Here is a 24,511-nt window from a genome sequence, read left to right on the forward strand (position 1 = left end):
ACCCCATTGTGTTCATCTCTTCGCACATCCACATTCAGTGACAGCACGTGGGTAGCTTGAAGTCGGCCATGGTCGAAGGAATATTCGTACCATGGAAGGTAGCAAATACTACACACGAGGGTTTTTAGCCTCCCCTCCCCCAGGAGCTGGCTGTTAAGCATTTACCAGCACACCATTTATTTCCCTCCCTGCTGCACACCCGCATACCCTGTGCCCGGGCAGAGCTCCGGGGCCGCCCTGCACATGCTCTTCATCCAGAGCTCAGACCTGAGGACCTGCCAGGAGTCACGTTGGGAGAATGGGATGCTGAGAGCTGGTGACTGAGATCAGGCACCTTCTCCCCGCAAGTCCCTCCTGGATTTCTGCTCACCCACACTGACTTTCCCGTGCCTTGCTATATCCTGGGAAGTTATTATAGGCTGGAGGGTGAGGCTACCAGATCTCCTGTGGTCCACCTCTGTCTGGAGCTGGAAAGAAGGCAGAGGAGGAAGGCTGGGAAGGTACGGTGGGGCACATCCCGGGGCCCCAAGGCCCTGGCCCTGTCCATCCCTTCCTGGGCTCCTAGGGTGAGGAGACCAACTTCTGGGGCCTTAGCCCTCTGGCCTGGCTCGACCTTTCAGGCAACACTCTGGAGAAGGCATCTCCCTAGTGACCCCAGTGTCTTCACATGAATGCCATTGCCCTCCTGGGGTCAAGGTTGGAGGTCTCGGAGGGCGGCTCAGGGCAGCGTCCTAGTGCCCTGGGGCTTCCTCTAGCCCCGGACAGTGTCCACTTCTCTTACTTGTTCGTTTCCTTAATTCAGGCATTCAGTTACTCCCTTCTCCGGAGGACACAGATGCTCTCAAAGCTGCATGTACTGAGCGAGGCACTTGGGTGGGAGGCAGCGTGCAGAGTAGATCCAACCCAAAGCCCACCAGCTGGTAGGCTCCCTTCATGCACGTAAGGATCAAGCACCGTGGCCCGTTCACCTGCGCATCTCTAGTGCCCAGATAGCGCCTGGCGGGCAGCGGGTGCTCATTAATGCCTGAAGAATGAATAACTACAATACAGACAGTGAAGTTTTCAAGACCCTAGTCATAGCAACAGGGACCACCGTGGACTCGGGGGCCAGCCTGCCCGCATTAGAGTCGAGATTCTTCCACTTCCTGGGGCAAGTTACTTCGCCTCTCTGGCCCTCATTTTCCCATCCACAAAATGGGCGCAGCAACCGCACCACCACATAGCATTGTCACATGGAGTGTGAAGTATGTTGAGTGCCTGATGTTAATGTGTGAAATTGGTGCAAAATTCGGAACAACTGTCCAAAGGAGGTATAGTCTCCCTATTTTACAGCAAAGTAGAACCAAGGCCCAGAGAGGCCACTCACACAAAAGGGAGCCCAGGGAGAATCTTTAGCTGCTGGGGGCAGCAGGTCCCTGCAGGGGCCTGTCACACTGGCCTCCTCTGGCCACACACGGCGACGATGGTCCAGCACAGTGGCTGACAGTAACAAGGGGAAATGAGCCTCCACAAATCCCAGCCTTGCACACACCTCACGGGTTCCAAAGCCCTTTCTCCACATCGCTGGTTTTCCTCTTTACAGGGCAGAGTTTTCACTCCCTGTTGATTGATGGGCAAACCTGGGACCAGAGAGGTTGAGTGACTTGCCCAGAGCCTCACGGTGGATCAGTGGTAGCGGCCGTGGCTCCTGACTTCTGCTCTTGTGCGGGGCCACTCCAGCCTGCCGCCCAGCCTCCCCGGGCCTCTCTGAGGGTCAGGGAGGCTGGACCTTTCCAGGGAGTCACTGGCGTACAAAGAGTTCTGCAATTTGCAGTCGAGTATGCGTGTGTGCGTATCAGGGGTTCCACCAGCGTGTCCCCCGGCTGCCCCCAGCCGTCCGCCTGCCAGGGCGTCAGCTGTGCCCCTCGGGTCCTCCGCCCCAGCCCATGTCCTGTTGCAGCTCCGGCCCTGTTGGCTTCAGAATCTACCTCGTGATTCTGCCTCTCTGTGCCCATTGGTCAGGCAAGGCTGCAACTGGGGAGGGCAGTGGCATTTGGCATTTATCTCCTTCCCTTTAGGAAGCCCACGTCACCAATGCTTCGCCCCTAAAAAATTCTCCAAACTTGCTTCTTTCATGCCGAAGACATTTTAATTACCCCAGCGGCCATTATCTGTCCCAGCCAGCTCTGAGCCATTCCCAGATAACCCCGCGTTAATCAGCCCCGGCTGAGCCCCTGCTACATGTCATGTGTAGGTAAAAGCCTGGAGGTGAAAAAAGAATTATAATAAATTAATAGATAAGCAATCACAATTAATGCCACTTCCCGGCAATAACAGTTATATCATGGGAAAGATATTTTCATCTGTCATTCCTTAAGGCAATGTTTTCCGAGCTCCAGCTTCTACCCAGCCAGACCCATGGGGTGCTAATGAATTAGTCTATTATGTTATGCTGAATGTTTCTAAAAGGTCCCTCGTCGATACTGAATTCAGTGTGTCAACATTTGGCATCGAGAATAGCAACTTTTTGCCAAGCGGCAAGGTTGTGTGCAGTTCACCGTGTACGCACTCAGGGTCTCGGTGCGGGGCAGCTTGGACAGAAACTAGGGGCTGGACAGAGAGGCCTCTTCAGCAGCTCTCCATCGTCACTGTCCCTGTCACAGGAGCGGGGACACTGGCTGCCACGAGTCCTATAACACTTTGTACCCCGGGCTCAGGGTGGCAGGGAGGGAGGTGCCCCCAGCAGGGGCGCCCCATCTCGCTCCCCCCCAGGCTCAGAGTGTCAGCAGACCACTTGGACAGCCGGATGCCACCAGCATCCAGGCCCCCACCCTTCCCACTGAGTCATGGGGGCCCGAGGCAGCCTGGTCTTTTGGCATCCTTAAGGCCTTAGATATTAGGCCAGCACTGTTTGGGAGAGGAGGCTGCGCCTTGCCCCCAGCAACCTATGCAGGGGTGGCGGGAGGAGGGCGCCCCCTGGGGGCCGACCTCGGCTGCTCACCTGTGGCCCCAGCAACTCAGCTCTGGCTCCAAACTCCTGTTCTCCACTCTGCAAAACAAAATTGTTCCATCTCCCCTTAGTTGCCGTCTTCAAAGGCGATCTGGGGAAGATCTCTTGAGACTAAAGCAGTCTCCTTAAGGGTCTGTCCCTCCTCCCCAGGTGACTTGCCAAACCGCTCCTAACCTCAGGCTTCATTGAGAGCTTCCCCTGAGCAGAGGATGTGAAACCCTAGTCTTCCATCCCAGGCTCTTCCCAGCGCTGTTTAGGTATCCCAGAGAGCGACTCAGTTGGCTGACCCTTCTTTCCACTTCGGGTGACAGGCGCATGCAAGACACAGACATAAACACCAATAGCTGTTGTCCGAGGGGCCAAAGCCAAGAGGTCCCAGGGTAAGAGCAGAAGCACCCCTGACCCACTCTGTTGCGCATGTGTAAAGGAGCAGTCAGGGGAGGCTTCCTGGAAGAGGTGCCATGAGTAGACTCTCAGAGAATAGCCCACCCAAGAGGGTTGAGAAGAGAGACATCCCATCCGGAGAATAAGAACAGGCACAAATGGCGGCACAGGGATGGGAAACTGCGTGATGGGGGCCAATGAGGAAGGGAAGAAGGGAGCGAAAGTGGTTTGGTCCCTGAAACAAACACTGGAGGGGGTGGGAAGAAAAACGAGGCTGGCAGGGTGGAGAGCTTTTTAAACTACACTAAGGAATTTGCACTTGCTTCTGAGAAGGCAGTAAGGGTCCATAAACACGGAAGTGAGGGGGGGGTGTTGATCCTTCAGAAAGACCCCTCTGCGTGCTGTGTGGACTGAGAGCTGGTCGCAGGACAGAGGGAGGGCCCAGGAGGACCCCACTGCTCCCCGGCCATGAAACCTAACCTCTCTGTGACTCAGTTCCTTCCTCTGAAATGGGGTGGTAGCAACACCATCCTGGTGTAAGGTGGAGATGTGAGCCGTCGTAAGAAAGGTGCTCATGGCTATTAGCTCATTGTGATTGGCTTTCCATTGCCAAGACCGGTAAGGCAAGAAGGACAGGACTCCAGTCTGTGCCTCGCCTCCCAACAACGAGGAATGTCCCTGGGGCTGCACCCCGTGGCTGTCACACCCAGCTACCAGAGAAGGCAGAATGGAAATATTTGTCAAATATTTACATGACGTCTGCCGGGCGCCGCCGGACATGTTTCTGAGCTCATGCATTAACCCATTTCTTCCTCATCCAACCCCACCTGCTGGGTCCTGTTATCACCTCCCACGTTGGGGAGATGAGGCTACCGAGGAAAGGAGAGTAGATGCAGCTAGAACCCGGATGGCCCGGCCTCGCCGGCTGTGCTCCTGACCGCTGCCCGGGGGCCTCCGTGTGCTGTGCTCAGGAAGGAGCTGTGGGGAGAGAGGCCTCCTTCTGGGTGTGCCCTCCCGCTCCCCTCTGCTCCTCTCTGATTCCTCATGTGTCCCCAGCTAAGCCCCGTCAGGAGTAATGACTTAGATGAGGGGCTTCTAGAAACACAGAATCATTCTTCCCCCCAGAAAGCTCCAGAATCCATTTGGATGCATATTATGTGCTTGGCAATCACTGGGGACAGCAAAGCACAGGCGTTTTGAATAAGACAGACAAGAGAGCACAACCAGCTCTCACGGGGGCAGGGCGTAGACCCTGGATTTGTAGTGCTTCTAATTTCCATGGTGTAAATACTCCCACTATGGCCAGTATCAGGCCACCAATGTGATGTCACTGGTCGCACAGAGAGGCAGGAGGGAGTGCCAGCAGTTCCCCGGCCCATGTGAGCCAGCTCCCGCACACCACTGGGGACGTGGGTGCAAATTCTGCTTCTTCATCTGTAAAAGGAGAGTACTGTGGAAGTTACTTCACAGGGGGTTATTGAGATGGGTCGGTGTCTTCTACATGCAGGGCTGAGCTTGGTGCCCACTGTCCGCTGCCCACTGAGACGGGAACAGACACCCTCTGGCAGCTCATTGAGACCCCCTCGTCTGCTGAAGAGGGTGGGCTTCATGCTCCTACCTGACCCCTTCCCCATCCCAAGTCCTGGCCTAGAATCAGCACCCTGTTTGTTTGGGCAAGGCTAGGACTGACTTTTCTTGCTCGGGTTCAAGTCTGCTACACACCTCCCCCCTACTCCCTACTCCCTAAGCCTTCAAAGAAGAAAACAACAGAGTGCATTCCAGAAGAATGCAGCAAGACTTCGCAGCAGGAGCAGGAGGCATTGAGCGTCAATCAAGGGCATCTAAGGGACGGGAGGAAGCCAGTGCCACATGGATGAGCTTGGGCTCTGTTCCTCATGTCACCACTGAGTTAACCGAAGCGTGGACGAGGACGGGCTGGGTGTGATTCCCAAAGTCTGTGGCCATGCGGGGGACAGTACAGCCCAAGGGGCGCACTGCCACTCCCCCAGCACAGGATGGAGCGTCTGAGTCGAGGGACCCGGGAAGGAGGATGTACCAGGGGCTGGGACAGAAGGCACCTTAATGAAGGCAGAGCATGGAAAAGAATAGGCAGTTGTCCAGGACAACCTTGGGACTCAGTTTCCCCACTAGTAGGAAGGGGCCAGTCTAGAGGATCATAGTATGTTACATTTTCAAAAAGTAAAAAAATGACTCATGGAAATATTGGATAAACATGTATCAAAGGTGGATTCCGCTCATTAGCAAGGGAACCAGTAGGATGGCAATGCTGGCTCTAAGAGGTTTTGAGTTTTTATTTGGAGAGAGAAACACAGACTAAGACTGCTCTGTTAGTTACCCAGTGGATTAATGTCCTACAGGGCACTAAACCACAACATCGGGGCTTCTCTCTCCAATTGGCAAAAATCCCCGAATTAACCTGGAGTCTGGGCTTTTAACCAGTAGCTGAGAGGGGGGTGAGGCCCAGGGGCATCCTTCCAGAGAATCTCACAATCCAGGGTGGGCCAGGTAAGTGATGCTTCCATCTGACATTGAAAGGAGATGTGCTCTCCTTCCGTCTCATTTCCAAGCTCGGGGAGTGTTGCTTGACAGGACAGAGCTCTGCTCCTCCAGCTACCACCTGCCACCTCTTGGCCACTGCCACGTCTTCTTAGTGCCTGGCTTTTCCCTCTGCATCCCCATTCCCCCCGCCACCCCCTCTCTGCCTCCTTGCCTCACCGCGGAGCTGGAGCTGCAGGGAGGCGCTGGAGCTGGGCCACCCCATGCATTGAGGCCTGTCTTCCTGGCCCTTAGTCCAGGGCCTACCCATTGCACCAGACCAAACGTGGCCTGGCGTGGACAGATGGGCTGACTGCCAGTCAGCCGCTCCTAGGAGGCAGGGCTGGCTTGTGACAGAAGCCAGCGGTATTCCTTGAGTCCCAAGCAGAAAGACTCTTTTTTATTTTTTTATTGGATTATAACTGACCTACAATATTATGTTCATTTCAGGTGTACAAGATAGCAATTCAATATTTTTATACGTTACAAAATGATCCCCACAATAGGTTGGGTTACCATCTGTCACCATACAAAGTCATGACAGTATAACTGACTGCATTCTCTATGCTGTGCAGTACCTCCCTGTGACTGATTTATTTTATGGCTGGAAGTTTGTACCTCTTAATCCCCTTGACCTATTTTGCCCAAGCCCCCACCCCTCTCCCCTCTGGCATCCACCAGTTTGTTCTCTGTATCTGCTAGTTTCTTTTGTTTTTATTTTTTAGATTCCACATACAAGTGACATCATATGGTATTTGTCTTTCTCTGACTTACTTCACTCAGCGTAATGCCCTCTCGGTCCTGACGTGTTGCTACAAATGGCAGGATTTTGTCTTCTTTTACCGGCTGGGTTACATTTCTCTGTGTGCACATACCACGTCTTCTTTATCCATTCATCTATCGATGGACACATAGGTTGCTTCTGCATCGTGGCCATTATAAATAACGATGGAGTGCACGGACAAGTGCTCATATATTTTCACATTAGATTTTTTGCTTTCTTCAGATAAATGCCCAGAATTGGGACCACTGGATCATAGGGTAGTTCTATGTATAATTTTTGAGGAGAACCCCATACTGGTTTCCACAGTGGCCTCACCTCATTCCCACCAACAGTCCACGAGGGTTCCTTTCTCTCCATGTCCTCACCAACATTTGTGTTTCTTACCTTTTTGATTCTAGCCATTCTGACAGGTGTCAGGTGAGGGCTCGTGGTGGTTTTAATTGGCATTTCCCTGATGACGACTGATGCTGAACAAATTTTCACATGTCTGTTGGCCATCTGCACATCTTCTTTAGAAAAGTGTGTCTTCAGGGTCACTGCCCATTTTTTTACCTGGTTTTGGCTTTCAGTGGTGGTGGTGTTGTTACTGTGTTATAGGAGTTCTTGATATATCTTGGGTGTCAAGTCCTTATCCGACCCATCGTCGACGAGTACTATCATCGGCAAGTACCACTGAGCCTTTTCATTTTGTTGATGGTTTCCTTCACTGTGCAAAAGCTAGAAAGGACTATTTTAAACTAGTCTTTTGGGGGCAGATAAAATAATTCCCTTGGGCTTCCCTCTGGGTAACTTGGAGATGCCCAGACCCAGTGCTCTTTGTCCTCCCAAAGTGGGCTCCCCCATCATTGGGAATGACCGTTATGACCTTTATCAAGCTCCTTTGATGTTCTGGGCTGGGCCTTTATGTGACCTTCTGCACTGGGTCCTATAAAAGAGCCACAGTCCCCATTCCGTAGATGAAGAAATTGGCCGAGCCACTGGCCAGAGGTCCAGCAGTGCGTACGGGAGGGCGGCCAGCAGGCGGAGGGTGTCCCCGGCAGCCCCACATCAGTGCCCCTGCAGAGCAGGGTTTTGCTGGGAGATGCAGCCTTGGGCTCTGAGTGTGGGATGGGGTGGGGGGCGGGGAGCGGGCGGATGGATGGGGCTTGCAGCAGCCACGCCTTTATGTGCTTGAACCTCTCTCTCTGTCAAGGATCTCTATGCGTTAGACCTAGAGCCTTACCGCTACTCGGGGGTGAACCTGACCGGGTTCCGGATCCTCAACGTGGACAACCCGCACGTCTCAGCCATCGTGGAGAAATGGTCCATGGAGAGGCTGCAGGCAGCTCCCCGGGCAGAGTCCGGCCTGTTGGACGGAGTGATGATGGTACCCAGCCAGGCGGGTCAGATCCGGGGTCTCCCCTTCCTCTGTCCCTCTCTCTCCCCCTTCCCTCTTCTCTCCTCTCTTCCTCCCTTCCATCCTTCCTCCCTATCTCTTCCTCCCTCCTACCCCTTCCCTTCCTAAGACCTTAGACGAGGCTCCGGGAACACAAGGGAATCAGACACAGCCCCACATCAAGGGTGGCAGTGGAGGCTTGTAAACGGATTGTTTCAGAGCACGGGGATAAGGCTGTGGCCAGCTGAAGGCTGGGGGGCGGGAAAGGAAGGGCGCAGGCAGGGCCTAGGGGAGCAGGGATGGGGTGAGAGGTCCTGGAAAGAGAAGGTCTGAGCCACAGAGGGTGGAGGTGGGGGTCTGCAGAATAGCAGGGACCCCCAAGCCTGGCCTTCCCTGGGGGCATGGACGGGGTCACTCTGGGCCTTTCCCTCACCGGGACCCCATGTATCTGGCAATGGAGGGGAAAAGGGACAGAGCAGGTGGGGCCGAGGACTCTCGGGGCTTGGGATCTGCTCTCAGGCAGGCCCTGGGCCCTCCCCTGCAGACTGACGCGGCCTTACTGTACGACGCTGTCCACATCGTATCCGTGTGCTACCAGCGGGCACCCCAGATGACTGTGAACTCCCTGCAGTGCCATCGGCACAAGGCCTGGCGCTTTGGTGGCCGCTTCATGAACTTCATCAAGGAGGTGAGTGCTCCTCTGCACCCCCCACTGGGGCCACCAGAGCAAAGGCCCAGGGGTGGGAGTCAGGCGGAATCCATTTCCAGTCCACACAAACCTGGCCCCAGTGCTTCTCATCGCTGAGCCTCAGTTTTCTTGGGGGGAAATGGGCTTGACGGGATCACTCTTACAAGGGGATCGAGAGGCGTAGGCCCTGACATGTAGGAGGTTCTCAGTGGGCAGTCAGCACCGTCAGCAGGACATGCATGGGCTTTCTGATACAATAGATGAAGGTCTCTGCCTCTGGCTGTGTGACTTTGGGCAAGCTAGAGAACCTTGCTGAGCCTTGATTGCCTCATCTTCAGAATGGGGTACAAAGCAGGCCCCATCACAGGGATGCTGTGAAACGGAGATGAGACCCTGGCCAGAAAGGACTCAGTGCAGTGCCAGGGCAGAGGAGGCTGGTAGATCAGAACCAGCCCTCCCACACCCTCTGCATGTCACAGGCCCCCTGGGACTAGGCTCTCCTGGCATCACAGCGACTGTGAAGAAGTCCCATCCGTGGGGCTGATTCAAAGGAACCAGAGAGCTGAGATCTGTCCTGCTGTTCAGAGGACCGTTGAAACCCTCGGTGCCAACTGATAATTTTGAACGACTCTCCGTCACCGTTGCCCTTGTAAGCTGGGGATGGCAGTTTCCCGTTCCCATTTTACAGATGAGGAAGCTAAGGCCAGAGCCAAGCATCCTGTCTGCATCACGATTAGCTGTGTGCCTTCGGGTGAGAGGAGTAATGTTCTGATTCTCAGTTTCCTGGACTGTAAAATGGGCATTGGGAGCTTACCTCGGTGTTGTAGAGAAGACCGTGTGAGACTGGACAGAAGCATCTAGCCTGGGATGGGGACAGAGTCAAATCCCAGTAATTGGTAGATGAAGACCTCTCAGGGATGAGATCTGGGCAGGGTTATCCTGGGTCGGAGGGAGTCCCCACGTCTAGGCAGCATGGAGTGCGATGGAAGGAGGGTTGTATAGCTGTATAGACGATCTCCTCATAGCAATCACAGCGGACCCGGAATGAGGCAGGCTGCCTTGAGCGCTCATTCATTTATGCAGCAGCTGGTGGTTGTGGGCACGCTGGGTGCCAGGCGCTGAGCCCTGCATTGGGACCCAGCAGGGCTGAGACAGAAGCACCCCTGCATTCACAGAGCTCCCAGCCCAGGGAAGGGGCAGACATGAAGCAAGTTCTCACGTTCAGGAGTGTGATCCCATGTACGAAGGAAGGCAGGCCCAGGAGGGCCGGTAACAAACCCACCACCTTATACTTACACTCAGCGGACAGTTAGCTTTCCCTCAAGTTCCTAGGTCACCATCACCGCTTGGGAGCAGCGCTAAAAGGAATGGGAACGGGGGACACAGGCGGTAGTGTGACACACGTGCCTGTGGAGCTCATCTTTGCCTCTCCCAGCTCTGTGGCTTCACACGTGGTCCTAAATGTCCCCAAGGGTCCGTTTCCTCCCCGGACAAATGTCACCTCACCATCATGGGGAGGGAGGCATGAAGTCCTTGGGACCGGCTCCCCCACACCTCGAAGGGGCTCATCCAGCATCAGATATTTTGATACCAGAAGACCACGAGGGTCCCTTCTTATCCAGCCCCTCAAAATTGCGGAGGAAGTCTGATTGTCCAGTGTCCTGAGCAGGCCTGTGTGGCCTGGGCCATCACCGATGGCTTGTTCTTGAGGGACTCTGAGACCTGACCCCCAGCCCCCTGAGCCTCTTTCCTCAGCAGGGCCTCCGGCGGGACGGTCAGAGGCCAGCATGAGGGGGTCGATGACCCGAGCCGCAATCCTGGGACCCTTAGGAGCTGGACAAAAGTGGCTCTGAAGCTTAACCACTGTTGAGCTGTGTGACCTTAGATAAGCTACTGAACGTCTCTGTGCCTCGAGTCTGCCTCTATGTGCTGGAGATTTCCCTGGGGTTGATGCGGGTGAGGGGAGAGATGCTGTGCATGAAAGACTCGGCACAGAACAGATGCTGAACACATCATCTGTGGTTACTGTGATTTCTGTCCTCGCAACTGCCACCACTACAGCTTCTCTGATGGGTTCCCCGATCACGAGGATCTCTGGGCCACATAGCTTCGGGGACCCCCACCCTCCTTACCCACACCCGTTGGAATTTTAGGGCTCCGTTACAAAGCCCTAAAGGGAGCAGATTCGTCACTGCCTGCACCATAGAAAGAGACCGCCTTGTCCCTTTCTGGGGAATGACTGGGAATGACTGGCCCACACTGGTGAGCCTCCTGTTTCCTGGCTGCTGGCCCAGCGAGCGGCCCTCGCCACCCATACTCCTTTACAGAGCCCTTCCACAAACACGTTCGTGCCACCTGCATTTGAGGGTGCTGGAGACGGACGCCCTGAGCAGCCGCGTGGCTTCCGCACAGTGCCACAGCTGCCCGTGACCAGGCCCCAAGTGCACACGGTCCTCCCTCAGACCATTTCCAGGTTGCCCGTCTCCCCCATCTGACTGCGTGACAGCAAATCATTTTAAAGACTTGGCATTTCCGAGAGGAGCTGGAAAATACCAGGCCGGAGTTCAGCGTGTGTGAAGCATCTTTCATTTAGCGAGTGGCTGGAAGGGGCGGGCAGGCCGGGAAATGTCACGGGGAGGAGCTGTGAGCGGCATCTTGCCCCGGCCCTGCCCACCCGCCCACCCGCCCACAGACAGACCGTGGCCCTGCTGGCATTTAATTCTGCCAGAGCTGACAAGGGGGAAGGCTTCCTTCTGAGTGCAGGTTTGAAGGCACCTGCTGTGATTTCCCCTGGGGGCCAGGAGATAGCCTGAGGGTGCAGAGGAGGGGGAGGCAGCCAGAGGGGAGCTGAGCTTCCCTGTGAAGTTAGAAACCAAACTGTGGGCTTCATCTCATCTGATCTTTCAGTCTCTGTCCCCAGCCCCCATCCTAGCCGCCCATCCAGGCTCTGTAAGCCTCCCCCACTGAACTTGGGCACAGTGACCCCAAGCTCGTCATCTCTGTTCCCGTGGACCCAGATTCTGCCCTGCACCACCATAATGTGTGACTCTCTATAGCTCAGCCCCAATTTGAGCCTCTGTGTCTCTGATCCTAAAATGGAGGCGACAGTGACACCCACATGCAGGATTGTGATGAGACAAAGCACATTCAGGGAAGATGAGCCCTCTGTGACCTCGGGCCCTGGCCCACACCACTAGCCCTCCTCCCAGCCAAGCGCCAACCCTAATCCAAGGGAAAAATAATCGTGTATACCGCTTAGTTGGGATCGTAGATACCAAGGTGCGAAGCACCTTATATATCTTTTTTAACACCTGTGAAATTGGTCATTGTCCCCTTGCCAAAGCTCAGAGAGGTTGGATCACTTGTGCAAAGCCCACATTCTGTCCAACTTATTTTAGAGCTTCTCGGACCCCTTCCAGGCCCTGCCTCTCTGCCTGGGTCAGTCTATCCCCTTGCTCATCTGCACACTTACCCTGGAGCCTTAGCGCTGCCCAAGGGCTTGGAGAGCCCCACTGGTTTTACTTTGGCCTCCTGGGACCCATGATCCCATGAAACTGGATGTCAAATTGTGCGTGTCAGCGTGGATGCCAGGGGCATTCAGCCAGGGAGAGGCCCTGGGGCCATTTTCAGAGCCTCCAGGGGGTCATGGCCCCAGTGTGGTTAGGTACCACCTTGGCAGAGCAAACACTTCGATCATCAGACCTTCCCCCGCTCCCATGTGCTCTGGCACCTCTCCCCAACCTTCTCTGACCCAGTGGGCTGTGTGAGCTCCAAATTTTCTCCCCAACTCCAGCCTGAAGCCATCTTTGGTTCCCAGGGACTCCAAGATGTATAGGTTTGTTCTCCCAGACACAGAACATTCTGGCATTCAGGTGTTTAAGTGTGCTGGCTGCCTCCTACCTCCATGGACAAGGGAGAGAAAGGACATGACCCCAGGCTCTGGGACACGGGCCATCCCGGCCTGCTTCCCGGTCTGTAAAACGGGCATCGTGACCTGACCTGGCTCACCCGCAGGGCTGCTGTAGGGGTTACACGCTCTGAGCAGTGTGAAGCGCTGTGCAGGTATGCACTGGGTCCACAGGAAAGGTGTTTTCTAGAAAGGAGTCAGCAAACCTTTTCTGCAAAGGGCTGGGTAGTAACTATTTCTGCTTTGTGGGCCAGATGGTGTCTTTTTAACTATCCAGGCCTGCAGTGGCTGCTCCAAAGCGGCCACAGACAGTAAGTAAACACATGGGTGTGGTGTGTTCTAATCAACTGTTTACAGGAACAGGCAGCAGGCCCATTCCACCACCAGCTGTAGCTTGCTCACTCTGGATCTAGAAGATGGGACTGTTCTCCCTGTGGGTGCTGTATGTTCCCTGAGCCTCTGCCTGTCTCTCTACATTAGTGACGTTAATGACAATTTAAAAAAATCACAAATGCTACCATTTGTTCAGGGCTCAGGTCATAGTGTGCACCGTCCTAAGTATTTTACGGGATTTATCTCCACCCCACCCCCGTAGCATTTTGGTACTGTTATGAATCCCATTTTGTAGATGAGGAAACTGAGGCAGAGAGGTGACGTGGGATTCCCAAGTTCGCACGGCTAACTGCGGTTGAAACTGGCACGGACTCCAGAGTTCTTAAGAGCTTGTTTGGACATACTAGCTACTCGTATACCCTTGACCGAAGAACGGTCCTCCTCTATCAGGGAAGGTCGCCCTCTTCGACCGAGCACACAGCTTGGGAGGGACGCACAGGGAGCAGTGAGGGAGGAAGGGGACACCCGCCTAGCCAGCCAGATCAGCCGAGTCAGCCGGGCGATCAGTGGGGTGACAGATGTCGCAGCCAGATCGCCCTCACATCCAGCCCCAGAGTTCTTAACCGTGACACGTGCGGAGCTGGGGCTGGGGCGGTGGCCCTGACTTCTCGGTCTCCTCCTGCTCTCCCCCAAGCGTCTGGTCTTACAGCCGGGGCTGGCTCGGCCCCCTTGGCTTCTCTGCCTTTAGGTGGGTGTCACCTGCTCCAAGCCACCCGTCTGCCTCCTCACCCATCTCTGGGGACCTGACACGGGCTCCCCCTCCTCTTGGCTTCAAGGCGGGGGCTCATTTGAGTGCGTCTGAGATCGATGTTGTACACGAGAAGGTGCAAATGTAAAGCTAGCTAAAGAGCATAATAGAATTTATGGAAATCGCTGGCTCGCACCACAGCCCGAGCAATGATGGAGGTGATTATTAATTAATCATGGTCTTGGGGGAACAGTATCAGTGCAAAGAGTAATTAAAATGAAGCATTGTACAGTTGTACCGAATGATGATTTATGAGCCCGAGGAAGTGCCGCTCTGCCCTCTCCCTTCCGGCAGGCTCAATGGGAAGGATTAACGGGACGGATTGTTTTCAACAAAACCAGTGGCTTACGGACGGATTTTGATCTGGACATCATCAGCCTGAAGGAGGACGGCCTGGAGAAGGTGCGTGGGCTCAGGAGAGGGAGGGGACGAGATCCTGGGGGCTTGCCATGACCTGGCATGGCTTGTGTCCCGGCCCTTCGGAGAACCTGGAGGCCTGGTCAGACTGGAAGAGTGCAGAGCTCAGTGGCCTGGCCATGACAGGCACCCAAGCGATCACCCTGTTCGCAAGGGCCGCCGGGGAGGCTTCACCTGGGAAAAGTCATGAAAGGCTCAGGGGGCAGAGGGACAGACTCGACTTTGGGTAACAGAAACTCTAACAACCAGGGGCGTGTCTGCCTGCGGAGTAGTGAGCTCACTGTCACTGGAGGCATTTAAGCAAAGATGAAGCCATGCAATTGCTTGTCTGGGAAATGGAGTTGGTTCTTATCCTTAGAGAGAGATTGAAGCACGTGAATTCTGATCTCCCCTCTCTTGGTTTCTAAGGTCTCAGTGATTTCAGGGTGTTTGGATGAGGAAAGCAGGCCCTTCTGGGGCGTCCATCTGGCTACCCTCAGATGTCTGTAATGAGGCCAATTCTCTCTGGGAACCTTCTGCATCTTCTGTCCGGTCAGGCTGCCTGGCTGGGGAGGAGAGTCAACGTTAGCCTAATTCTCCGAATTCCTGGGAACTCAGGGCCGGGGGCTCAGCCACAGCCTCTCCCACCAGGGCACTTTGTGGGATGGACAAAGTGCAGGGAATGAAAGCCAGGAAGGGGGGAGGGGCCAGCTTGGAAGCTCCTGGGCCTTCAGGATGCCTTGATTCCTCCCCTCTCCACCCGTCTGCCCTGATTAGGCGTCTCTCCCTTGGATCATTTTAGCAACCAGCCCTGGCTTCTCCACCTCTAACCCTGAGCCTCCTGCCATCCTCAGTCACACACACACACACACACACACACACACACACACACACACACCTTCCCAAACTACAGCTCTGCCCTGCTCTGCACGTGCCCCTGGCCCCCCTAGTGCCAAGTTACACTCCAGCCCCTCACTTGGGCCCCTTTATGGCTCTCCAAGAAACAACCCAACCCACCTCTCCAGGCCCAGCCTCCGCTGCCCCCAGAACATTCCCCAGGGCCCGGTCACCCCCACTCCCTTGGGCCCCTCCTTTGGCTGAGTGATCGCCCAGGGGGCGGAGGTGGCCTCTGTGTCCTGGGTTCGCTCCCTCAGGCACAGGCCCGGCTCTGGCTGGGTTGGACCTTGTGGCCAAGTTTACTCCGTTCACTCCTGAGTCTCCCACAGACCAATGGGGCCCAGGACAGGGGTGGCCAGGGAACCGCCACCTTTCCTCTGCACAAAGCATCAGGCCCCTCGAGACAGGTGCTGTGGCCTCTGCTCCTAAGATCAGGGAGACCAGCTAGTCCAACTATTCCCACGACAAGGTCTCACCGAGCAGTGTGCCAGCTTCCTATTTAAACTCAGGCAGTGCCCGGCAGTGGCGGCGGGGGGCGGGGAGGGCTTCCTTCCCTGACAGTATTACTGCAGTGGTTTCCACTCAGGTGGCATCTCGCGTTTGCTCTCTCAGCCGTCCATCTCTGGAGGTGACCTAAAAGTCTAAGGATGGCAATTAGACACATGTATGCCAGCGCCACCGGCTCCCATGCCCACGGCAGACACCTGTAATCAGATCACGAGAGCACTTTCCTCCTGAGCATCTCACAGCATTCTTCTCCCAAGCGCAAAGCGGCAATAGCTAACACCCAAAAGAGCCCTCCTACTCTATACCTGGACAGAGGTTGCCCTGCACCCTCTGGGGGCTCCTGGTCACTGCGACCGGGAATGGTGGGCAGACAGCCCGTATAGGCTGGGTCTTCCTCCGTCCTAGGCATTCTCATCCCCACGGCTCCCAGGACCTAAGTGGGCATGTGGGCATGCAGTCGGAAGTCAACAGGTGCTTCCTGGGGCGAGAGTACCTGCTATTCAGGAGCCACCGGACAGATGTGTACTGAGCACCGGGTGTCCTGCTAGGGACCCTCACGAGCTCGGCCCACTTGAGAGGAGAGCTTCACTGAGGCGTTCTGCCTGTCTCTTCTCTTGGCTCTGGGGGGCCTGCGTGGACAGAAATCCAGCCTGGAGAGGGTGCTAAAGCCCAGACACAGCCGCCCTGCCTCTTGTCTCATCACTTGTGTTTGCTAAGCAGGGTCAGAGCTGATCTAGCCAGCTCCAGCCGGTGGCTCTGGGAGGATTAAGGCAGAATTACCCGGGCATAATTACGTGTCTCTCTGCTATCTGCTCTGCACAGCTCTCTTAATGGGATGTTTGCATTTGGCCTCTCTGTGTAATTGATTAAGTTTCTTGGGTGCTCCCCCTCCCCCCAGCCAGGCCAAGGACAGAATGGGCATGCCACAACTTTGAGGGAGGGGACCTGGGGGGAGTGGGTGGAGCTGGGCGGAGCTGGACCTCCCTGAGGCCTGAGACAATCACTGGTAAACTTGATCTTCCCTGGCCTCCTCCAGCCTTGGGACTGATAGCAATGAGGGCATGGGGGAGAGACAGATTATGCCGCCTTGGCCGGGGTATCTGCCAACTTTAGAAGTAAAACCACAAAGCAAATTGCCTTCAAACCCAGAAGCGACCAAGCCCGTAGTGACGGCCCTCCGCTCTTTGGTCTGAGACCAGCCCCTGCCCAGCCTGCTTTCCTACATGGGACACATTTCATCACCTATTACCCCATTCCGCGACTGCTGGGGGAGCATCTCCCTCGCTCCAGGCCCTGCCTTGGGCTTCAGAGGGTGTGCTGGCCCCGGGAGGTCGCACCAGGGCTGAGACCAGATGTGTAAGCAGCTGAGTGCCCAGCATCTTCCCCGAGGCAAGGGAGGCCCACCAGGCTCAGAGTGGCTGTGTCCTAGGGTAGGACCTGGCCCTGACCCAGGACCCATGATTTCCTAGCGCCTCTGCTCCAGCCCAGGCTGAGGTCTCTGGGCTATTTTTACACCCCCCTTCTCTTCTGCATTTTCCCCTCCGGCTGTGATGCGTGCGCCAGCAAGGGGGAGGTGCTGGAATTCAGGAGACTCCAACCTGGGGCGCCTCCTCCAGAAAAAAGGGAGGCAGCAAGGTTGTCAGGAGTTAGCTCACAGCTTGTCAGCCATGACGACAGTGCTCGCCGGCAATGGGAAGGAGACGATGGGCTTGCTGGCCATCTGAGGGCTCAGCACCTTTTCTCCGTCTGTCCATCCAGGTTGGAGTGTGGAGTCCCGCAGAGGGCCTCAACATCACGGAGGTCGCCAAAGGCCGAGGCCCTAATGTCACGGACTCTCTGACGAACAGGTCACTCATCGTCACCACCGTGCTGGTAAGAGCCCACAGCCCTGCGGGAGGGACTGTCTGAGCCAGGGACGGGCTGGAGAGACCTCTCCGTCGCCCCACGTGGCACAGACCGGGCACCTCTCGGGGCTGCTGCGAGGCTGGAAGACGGGGGATGGGGAAACACTAAGGGTCCCTCAGAAAGGCTTCGGCAGTTGGAGCGCAGCAACTGTACTCATGGTCACAGGCCGAGGACCCCGAGGGGCAGCTTTCAGTGGCCTCTTCCCACAGGCAGAGTGAGCTGGTCCTCGTGCCCGTCGGAGAGCTACTTGAAGCCCGTGCAGAGGCCTGTGTGTCTGCATTTATCCCTGCCCCCACACCCCCTTGAAAGTACAAACCACGAAGGGGTAGAAGGAAGGAAGTTAGCCTGCCCTCTGCACCAGGACTGAGGGCCCTCCTCTTGACCTCGGTTCCCAGGAGTCCCCCCCACTGTGGTGGGTACCGTGGCCACACACAGAGAGCCCAGCGGGTGCTGAGCCCACACACAGGCCACGGTCCACGGTGTCCCGTCCCGAGAGCTCTCCTCTGTGGTCACTCTACCTGTCACCCTCCCTCCATTTGCCAGGACTGAAGAGCACCTCCTTCTTCTGACCTAAGGAGTGGCTCCCGGGGTCTCCCAGGCTCCCTTAGAGCTCAAGGTGGGCAGAAGGACACCCCCCGCCCCCACCACTGCCCTCATGACTGGCCAGCGCTGGGCCCTCTCCTCGTGCGCCAGCCCCTTCTGGAAGGCCTCCAGAGCATCCACAGACGCAGGGCCCACCCTTTCAGAGACACGGCACTGCTCTTGGGGACCCAAGCCGGGTCACAGTGGGGAGAGGCAGCCTGATTCCAGCCTGGTGGTGTCTGACCAAAGACCTTGCGAGGACAATTTGGGCAACCCCACCTTATATTAAAGTTCATACAATACGATACGATAAATGCAATATGAATAAAGCAAATTCTCTACAAAACAGAGGGCTCAACCTGGTTTGAAGTGCAGGACAGGACCTGGGAGCCTGGCTTGGCACGGGACCTTCCATGACGCTGAGATGGGGCCCCCCTGCCTCCCGTGAGAGACAGTCAGCCAAGCCCCACTGAAAGCTTCTGTGTCCCCTCTCTAGTGTGATTCACCACGTTTGCTTGGTGGCCCAATGGCAGACACGTCCGAGCAGGAGGGGACACAGTAGTTCAACCCCATTGTCCCAGGGAGCAGCAGACACGGGCACCAGCGGCTTCTAGGGAGCATCTGTAGCCTGAGGGTCTCCCCCCAGTCTTCAGGGTCATGACCATTGAGAGGATCCACGTTAAAGATGATGGAGCCCTAACCGTGGTTCTGGACCATCTGCCTGCCGACGGAGCAAGAGCCAGGATGAGAGAGCTGGGGAGACACCTGCCCCAAAGGTTTGGGGATGAACCTCCCCTCCCCCACCAAGCATCTTCCCCAACAGCATATATCTTGCCTGCCTTTATTGATTAAATTTTTGTTAACTAAAACAATATAAAAATTGGACTGCTGAGACCAGGAAGTCAGAAGATTTCATCAGGAACAGGGTAAAACATTTTTTTAAAAAAATCTAAAAGATGAAAAAAGAAACAAATAAAAAAGAGCAGAGGGATTAAAGACTGATGAGCAATTGAAAGGATATTGATGGGGAGGAAGATAGAAAAGGAGAGCGTTGAAAGGGACCGAAATACAAAGGTTAAAAGGCAAATAATAACGAGAAAAATGAAAACAAGGAACGAGATGAAAAGGAAAGGCATCAGGAAAGACGAAAAATTAAAATAAATAATTAACAGCCTCAGCTAGACAAGGTAGGAAATGTAAAACCGAGATGTCAGAAAGCAAAAGGATAAAAGTGTGAGAGAGCTAAAATATAAAAGGGTAAAAATAAAATAATAAAAAGGCGGTAAAAGATTAAAAACAGAGCTGCATAAAATGTGAGATATAAATAAAACACTTTTCACATGGCAAGATTAAAAAAGGTAAAACTAGTGTGCTCCAAGAGATTAGGAAGAAGGGTGATTAAGTGAGCCGGGGTGATTCAGCCACAAAACAATGCCCTCAAGCTAGAGGTAATCTACCCGAAGGATACAGGATACACATGCCTTGAAAGACCACAGGCGTGAGTTTTATTAAAATGGCAGCAGTCTGATTTCAAGGGCATAAGACCCTTCTGCAAAGGTGCACAGGATTCGTCTACGCCAGCAGAGGCAGGAGCCAGCAGACATCGGTGCCCTTCTCTGTCAGTGCTCACAGCTTCTTGCAAAGCTCCAGACCTGATGCACTCAGCGTCTCGCTGGGAGTCCCACCCCCAGGGTCCCACCAGCTTTCAGGCACCCCCGGAGATAGGGGAGGAGAGAGACCCATCTTGGCACCTAGCCTGCACACAGCTCCATCTGTCCCACCGCCTCTCAGATCAAGCAAACACTAGCCCAGCAGCCTTTTGGGATGTGCAGTGGGACCTAGGATAGCTGTGACGGTTAAGAGCACTAACCTTCCCTTGGCGCCTGGGTGGCTCAGTCGGTTGGGCGTTCAACTTGAGCTCAGGTCACGATCTCACAGCTAGTGAGTTCGAGCCCCGCGTTGGGCTCTGTGCTGACAGCTCAGAGCCTGGAGCCTGCTTCAGATTCTGTGTCTCCCTCTCTCTGCCCCTCCCCCGCTCACACTGTGTGTGTGTGTGTGTGTGTGTGTGTGTGTGTGTGTGTGTGTGTGTGTGTCTCTTTCCTTCCAAAATAACTTTTAAAGAAAAAAAGGCTACAAACCTTCCAGGTCTGACCCCTGGCTTTCCTGTGACACCGGAAAACTGCTTAACCGCTCCGTGTCTCAGTTCCCCCCCCACCGAAAAAGAGATGATAGTAGTTGTAGCTACTCCATAAGTTGAGAGGCTGAGTGATTAATACAGATAAATAAATAAATTAATAACTTATATCATGCAATTATTAATGATTAATATAAATAGGTTAATAAATATACGTGCATGACAAATGGTAGCTGCTATTGTTACTAACTACTATCATGGATTTTAAATCCAGTCCCCGGAGAGATATGCAGAGTGTTGTAGAAAAAAACCTCTGCTTCTTTCCACAGCTGAGCCCTGAACTTCACTGGAGACTAACCCCTGACCATGAGGTTGTCTCCAGCACAGGGTGCCCTGCAGACTGGAGCTTGCATTCAGCAGCACCCCACCACTCCCCATGCTGCCTCTGGCCTCCTTGTTTCCTGACCGGCCCCTGAAGGCATTAGGGTTTGTGACCTTGATCCGGAGTTCCTCATAGCTCTCCTCTCCTACTGATATTTCAGACTGCAGGTCCCAGCCACCACCTTCTCATCCGCTCTGCCCAAAGCCTGAGCTCCTGAGATCATGGTAACTCCCCACCCTGGCCCTTATTACCTTGACCTCTTACAAAGCTGCCGACCTACCTGAAGCGCATGTCCCACCAGCCATCTTAACCCCATCCTGCAGTTTCAGATACTCACATGGACTGGGGGTGACCCATGATTGATCTCTGCACCCCCACTGCCCAGAGCTCACGAACCATAGGGTCTGCTTCTCCCTGTGGGTCAGTGAGAGAAGCCCAGTATTTCCTGGAGGAAGAGAAATGGCAGAGAGAGCCCGTGGAGTATACCTGATGGGGACAGGGATGTGACACACGGCCTTTGCGCTGGTCTCCAAGAAAGTCTGTGTCCAGCTGAAAACGTCCTCTGAGTCTCCTGAATGAGAGAGGCCCACTCACTTAGAGCCGTTCATGGAAACTTAGAGATGTTCCAGATGCTCCTCAAACTCTCAGTGCAGTGTGTGTGTCTCACGGCCCCGGGGTGCTCTCTGTGGGAAGCTATACCAGTTGTGGAGAGGGCCCAGCCCCAGCCCCAGCGGCTCTGGCTGAAAACTCAGCCCCCTGCTTGGCTGGTGAAAGCAAGGCCAGCACCTCCTGCTGAGGGCGCTGAAGGGGGGGGCGGGGCAGCCTGCCAGGAAGTGTGTTGTCCCGGCAACGGCACTTTGAGTGACAGCCAGGTACCAAAGCCTAGTTCAGGAACATCCAGCTGCTTTCCCCTTAGAGAATAGGGCTCGGCCCCTATGGAGAGAGGTTTCTCTTTTTCCTTTTTCCTGGAATCTGCATGTGGCAAAGGGGCCACAGCTCCCCGCGGGCCATCCCTAAACCTGCCTCCTCTCCTACCCTGTCCTGAAGTTGGGTGCAAACGTGTCTTACCCTGGACAAACAGATGGACAGAGCCCTGACTCAACCACCACCACCCCCCACCCCCCACCCCGGCCCCTCCAAGCTGCAAACGGCCTTTCCTGTGCCTGAGGTCAAAACTGAAGCAGCAAGAGCCTGGAAGCCTGCCCCCTCCCGCCCCCTCCCTGCCTGGCCCCGGCTTCTGTTCTGGTTCTGCTCTTCCGCGGGCTCATGAAACATTCATCCGCCGAAACCTCAGCTCACACACCAAGAAAGCACACCCGACTCGCTCCTGGGGCCCCTGCCTTTGAAGGTTCAGGGTTCTTTTTTTTTTTTTTTTTTTTAATTTTTTTTAATGTTTTATTTATTTCTAGGAGAGAGAGAGACAGCGTGAGCAGGGGAGGGTCAGAGAGAGAGGGAGTCACAGACTGAAACAGGCTCCAGGCTCTGAGCTGGCAGTCAGCACAGAGCCTGACGCGGGGCCCAAACCCACGAACCGTGAGATCATGACCTAAGCGAAAGTCAGACGCTTAACTGACTAAGCCACCCAGGCGCCCCTGAAGGTTCAAGGTTCTTTGGGCTGCCGGAGAAAGCTGCGGTGTTGACGTGCCTGTGGGTACGTTTGTGGGTGTGGGGCTGGACAGGCTGCACATGGGTGTCTGGATACACAGCAGTGGGTGTATTTGTGCCATGTGCACACCGGCCCACGTAGGACTCCCGGGCAGGTCCCAGGCCAGGAACCACTTGCTGAGTGGGGGGAGGACTCCTAATGCTCTGTCCTAGTTCTAACAGGAGGGAATGGGGGAGGGGGGAGCTTGGATCGAGGGCCTTCAGCCTCTGTGTCTGAGCAGGACTAGGCAGACAGGGCATCGCGAGTGGGGTGTCAGTGCCGGTGGCCTCGTGCACACGTGTGTATGCTTATACAGGTGTGTGTTGATACTGTCGATGTCAGATACTGGGCAACTCACCTTGGATCCTCCCCCACCCCCCACACCCACCCCAGACCCCTTCCTGCCAGGAAAAAACTGACCGCAAGGCCCGGCTCTCACGTCGGTATAAGCGATCACGGAGAAACCAGACCAAGCGAGCCCCGGCAATGAAAAGTCGGAAAAGGTTATTTTTCCGGACCCCTGTTTCCTGTGACTTGTTGAAGAGAAATATTACCCCGCTCCTACGGCTGTTCTCCCAAAGCAATAGGAGAGCGTGAAGTTATGAAATTGAGGGCACCTTCACTGAGCAATCGATTAGCAGCCGAGAGAGCTTGTGAATTGGCTGTCTGGACATTTCCAGTAATAAATTGTGAAATAGTCCATGAATAAGTAGTTGGCGGAGTTCAGAATTACCCCCTAGGAAATGTTGCTGGTCTGGAGACACATTACTAAGGCGAGCACCATTTTAATGCTCTGGGCTTTGGCTGTTAAATATGTATGCCATCCGCAAAGCACTTCCCGAAATTAATGGCATTTTACAGCTGCTCCGAAGGCAGCGTATTTATATGGAGATGTATAGATTCTGGGGCTGTGGTGGCTTCACAAATGAAGTGCTAATTTTAGAGAATAGGCCCAGGGAGGGGCGTAGAGGGAGGGTCAGGAAGTGAGCTGTCTCAGGGACCTTTCCCCCCAAATGGCTTTCTGTTGCCAGCCATGAGGTTTAACCTTTGCTGACCTTGGGCATGATCTCTAGGCTGGAAAGGGCACTCCAATAACAGGCTGCCCAGCACACAGAAAGAAGGGAACGATATTAATAAAAATAAATAAATAAGTCACATTGGCAACTTATATTTGCCAGGCCCCGTTGTAAGTGCTTTTCACAGATTGACTCACTTATCCTCACAACTACCCTCTCTGGTAGGTTCTATTATTATCCCAATTTAACAAAGGAGGTAGATTGTGCCCAGGAATCAGTGTGTGGTTGGCAATTCCCCCTGGGGGAGATGGTACCTCTCTCCAGTTCTTTCCTTGAGCTAAGATCAGGGCCACCAGGTACAGTGGTGCACGTTGTTCACTGCCCAAGAATGTCCGAGCCAAGGGAGAGGTTAGGACTGAAACTCCCGCCCCCAGGCCCTGCTCACTAAGCCCTGTGCCAGGATTCGGGCAGCCCCTTCCCAGAGACGGATTTGCACAACCGCAGTGAGTGCCCAAGCCAAAGCGCTCGTCTCTCCAAGTAGCCCCAGGACCTTCCCTGCCCCCGCCTGGGCTCTCTTCTCCAACCTTGTGAACTGCCTGCTTGGTTGCAGGGTGGGGATGGGAGGCACGGAGATGCAGCATCGAGTCTAGCTGAGGGATCCAGTGTTCCACCCAGTTTGGCTGTGAGGTGGCTTTCTCAGAGTCCCTGGAGAGCCAGGAACCCCTCGGGGCTCCCCACACCCCACCCCGTCCTTTCTGTGAGGCATCCTGAAGGACTGTCTAGAGTAAATGAGTCCTGGGGTGGGGTGGGATTTTGAAAGGTAGCAGTACTGGGGAGCCAGGAGCAGAGAATCGAGGCCACCTGCCACCACGGGACCCGGGTAAGAGGCTGCCGGTGGGTTTATGCTCCAGAGGACCTCCAGAGAGGGTGTTCTCTGGGGCCTTCATTGCTCACCCTGCCCCAGGGGCCCACAGTGTCAAAGGAAGAGCCACACTGGTTGACAGGACAGTAAAACGCCTCCATAATTGGGCGTGTGTTTCTTGTGAGCGTGTGCACATGGGATTACCTGTACACGGGCACCCTGTCAGCCACTGTGTCACCTAGAACTAAAGACCTGAGACATTCTGACATGGGGGTGGGGATGCTGAGGTGGCTTTAGGGAGGGTTAAGGCCCAGCAAGAGGCTGAGGAGCTACAGGTGTGCAGGACTGGAACTAGTCTCTA

At 54.9% G+C, this 24,511-nt stretch overlaps 1 protein-coding gene across 1 annotated transcript in view; it reads left to right on the forward strand.

Annotated features, from left to right (window-relative positions):
- Positions 1 to 24,511, forward strand: part of GRIK3 (glutamate ionotropic receptor kainate type subunit 3) — a 222,237-nt gene that overhangs the window by 157,977 nt on the left and 39,749 nt on the right. Inside the window, exons 6-9 of the mRNA XM_039244493.1 lie at positions 7,906 to 8,079; positions 8,633 to 8,776; positions 14,119 to 14,226; positions 17,383 to 17,496. Of these exons, the coding sequence (XP_039100424.1) occupies positions 7,906 to 8,079; positions 8,633 to 8,776; positions 14,119 to 14,226; positions 17,383 to 17,496 (540 nt within the window). The remainder of the gene's footprint in view (positions 1 to 7,905; positions 8,080 to 8,632; positions 8,777 to 14,118; positions 14,227 to 17,382; positions 17,497 to 24,511) is intronic.

Source organism: Hyaena hyaena, unplaced genomic scaffold (genome assembly GCF_003009895.1).
Source record: "Hyaena hyaena isolate Hyena2069 unplaced genomic scaffold, ASM300989v1 scaffold_237, whole genome shotgun sequence".
NCBI lineage: Eukaryota > Metazoa > Chordata > Mammalia > Carnivora > Hyaenidae > Hyaena > Hyaena hyaena.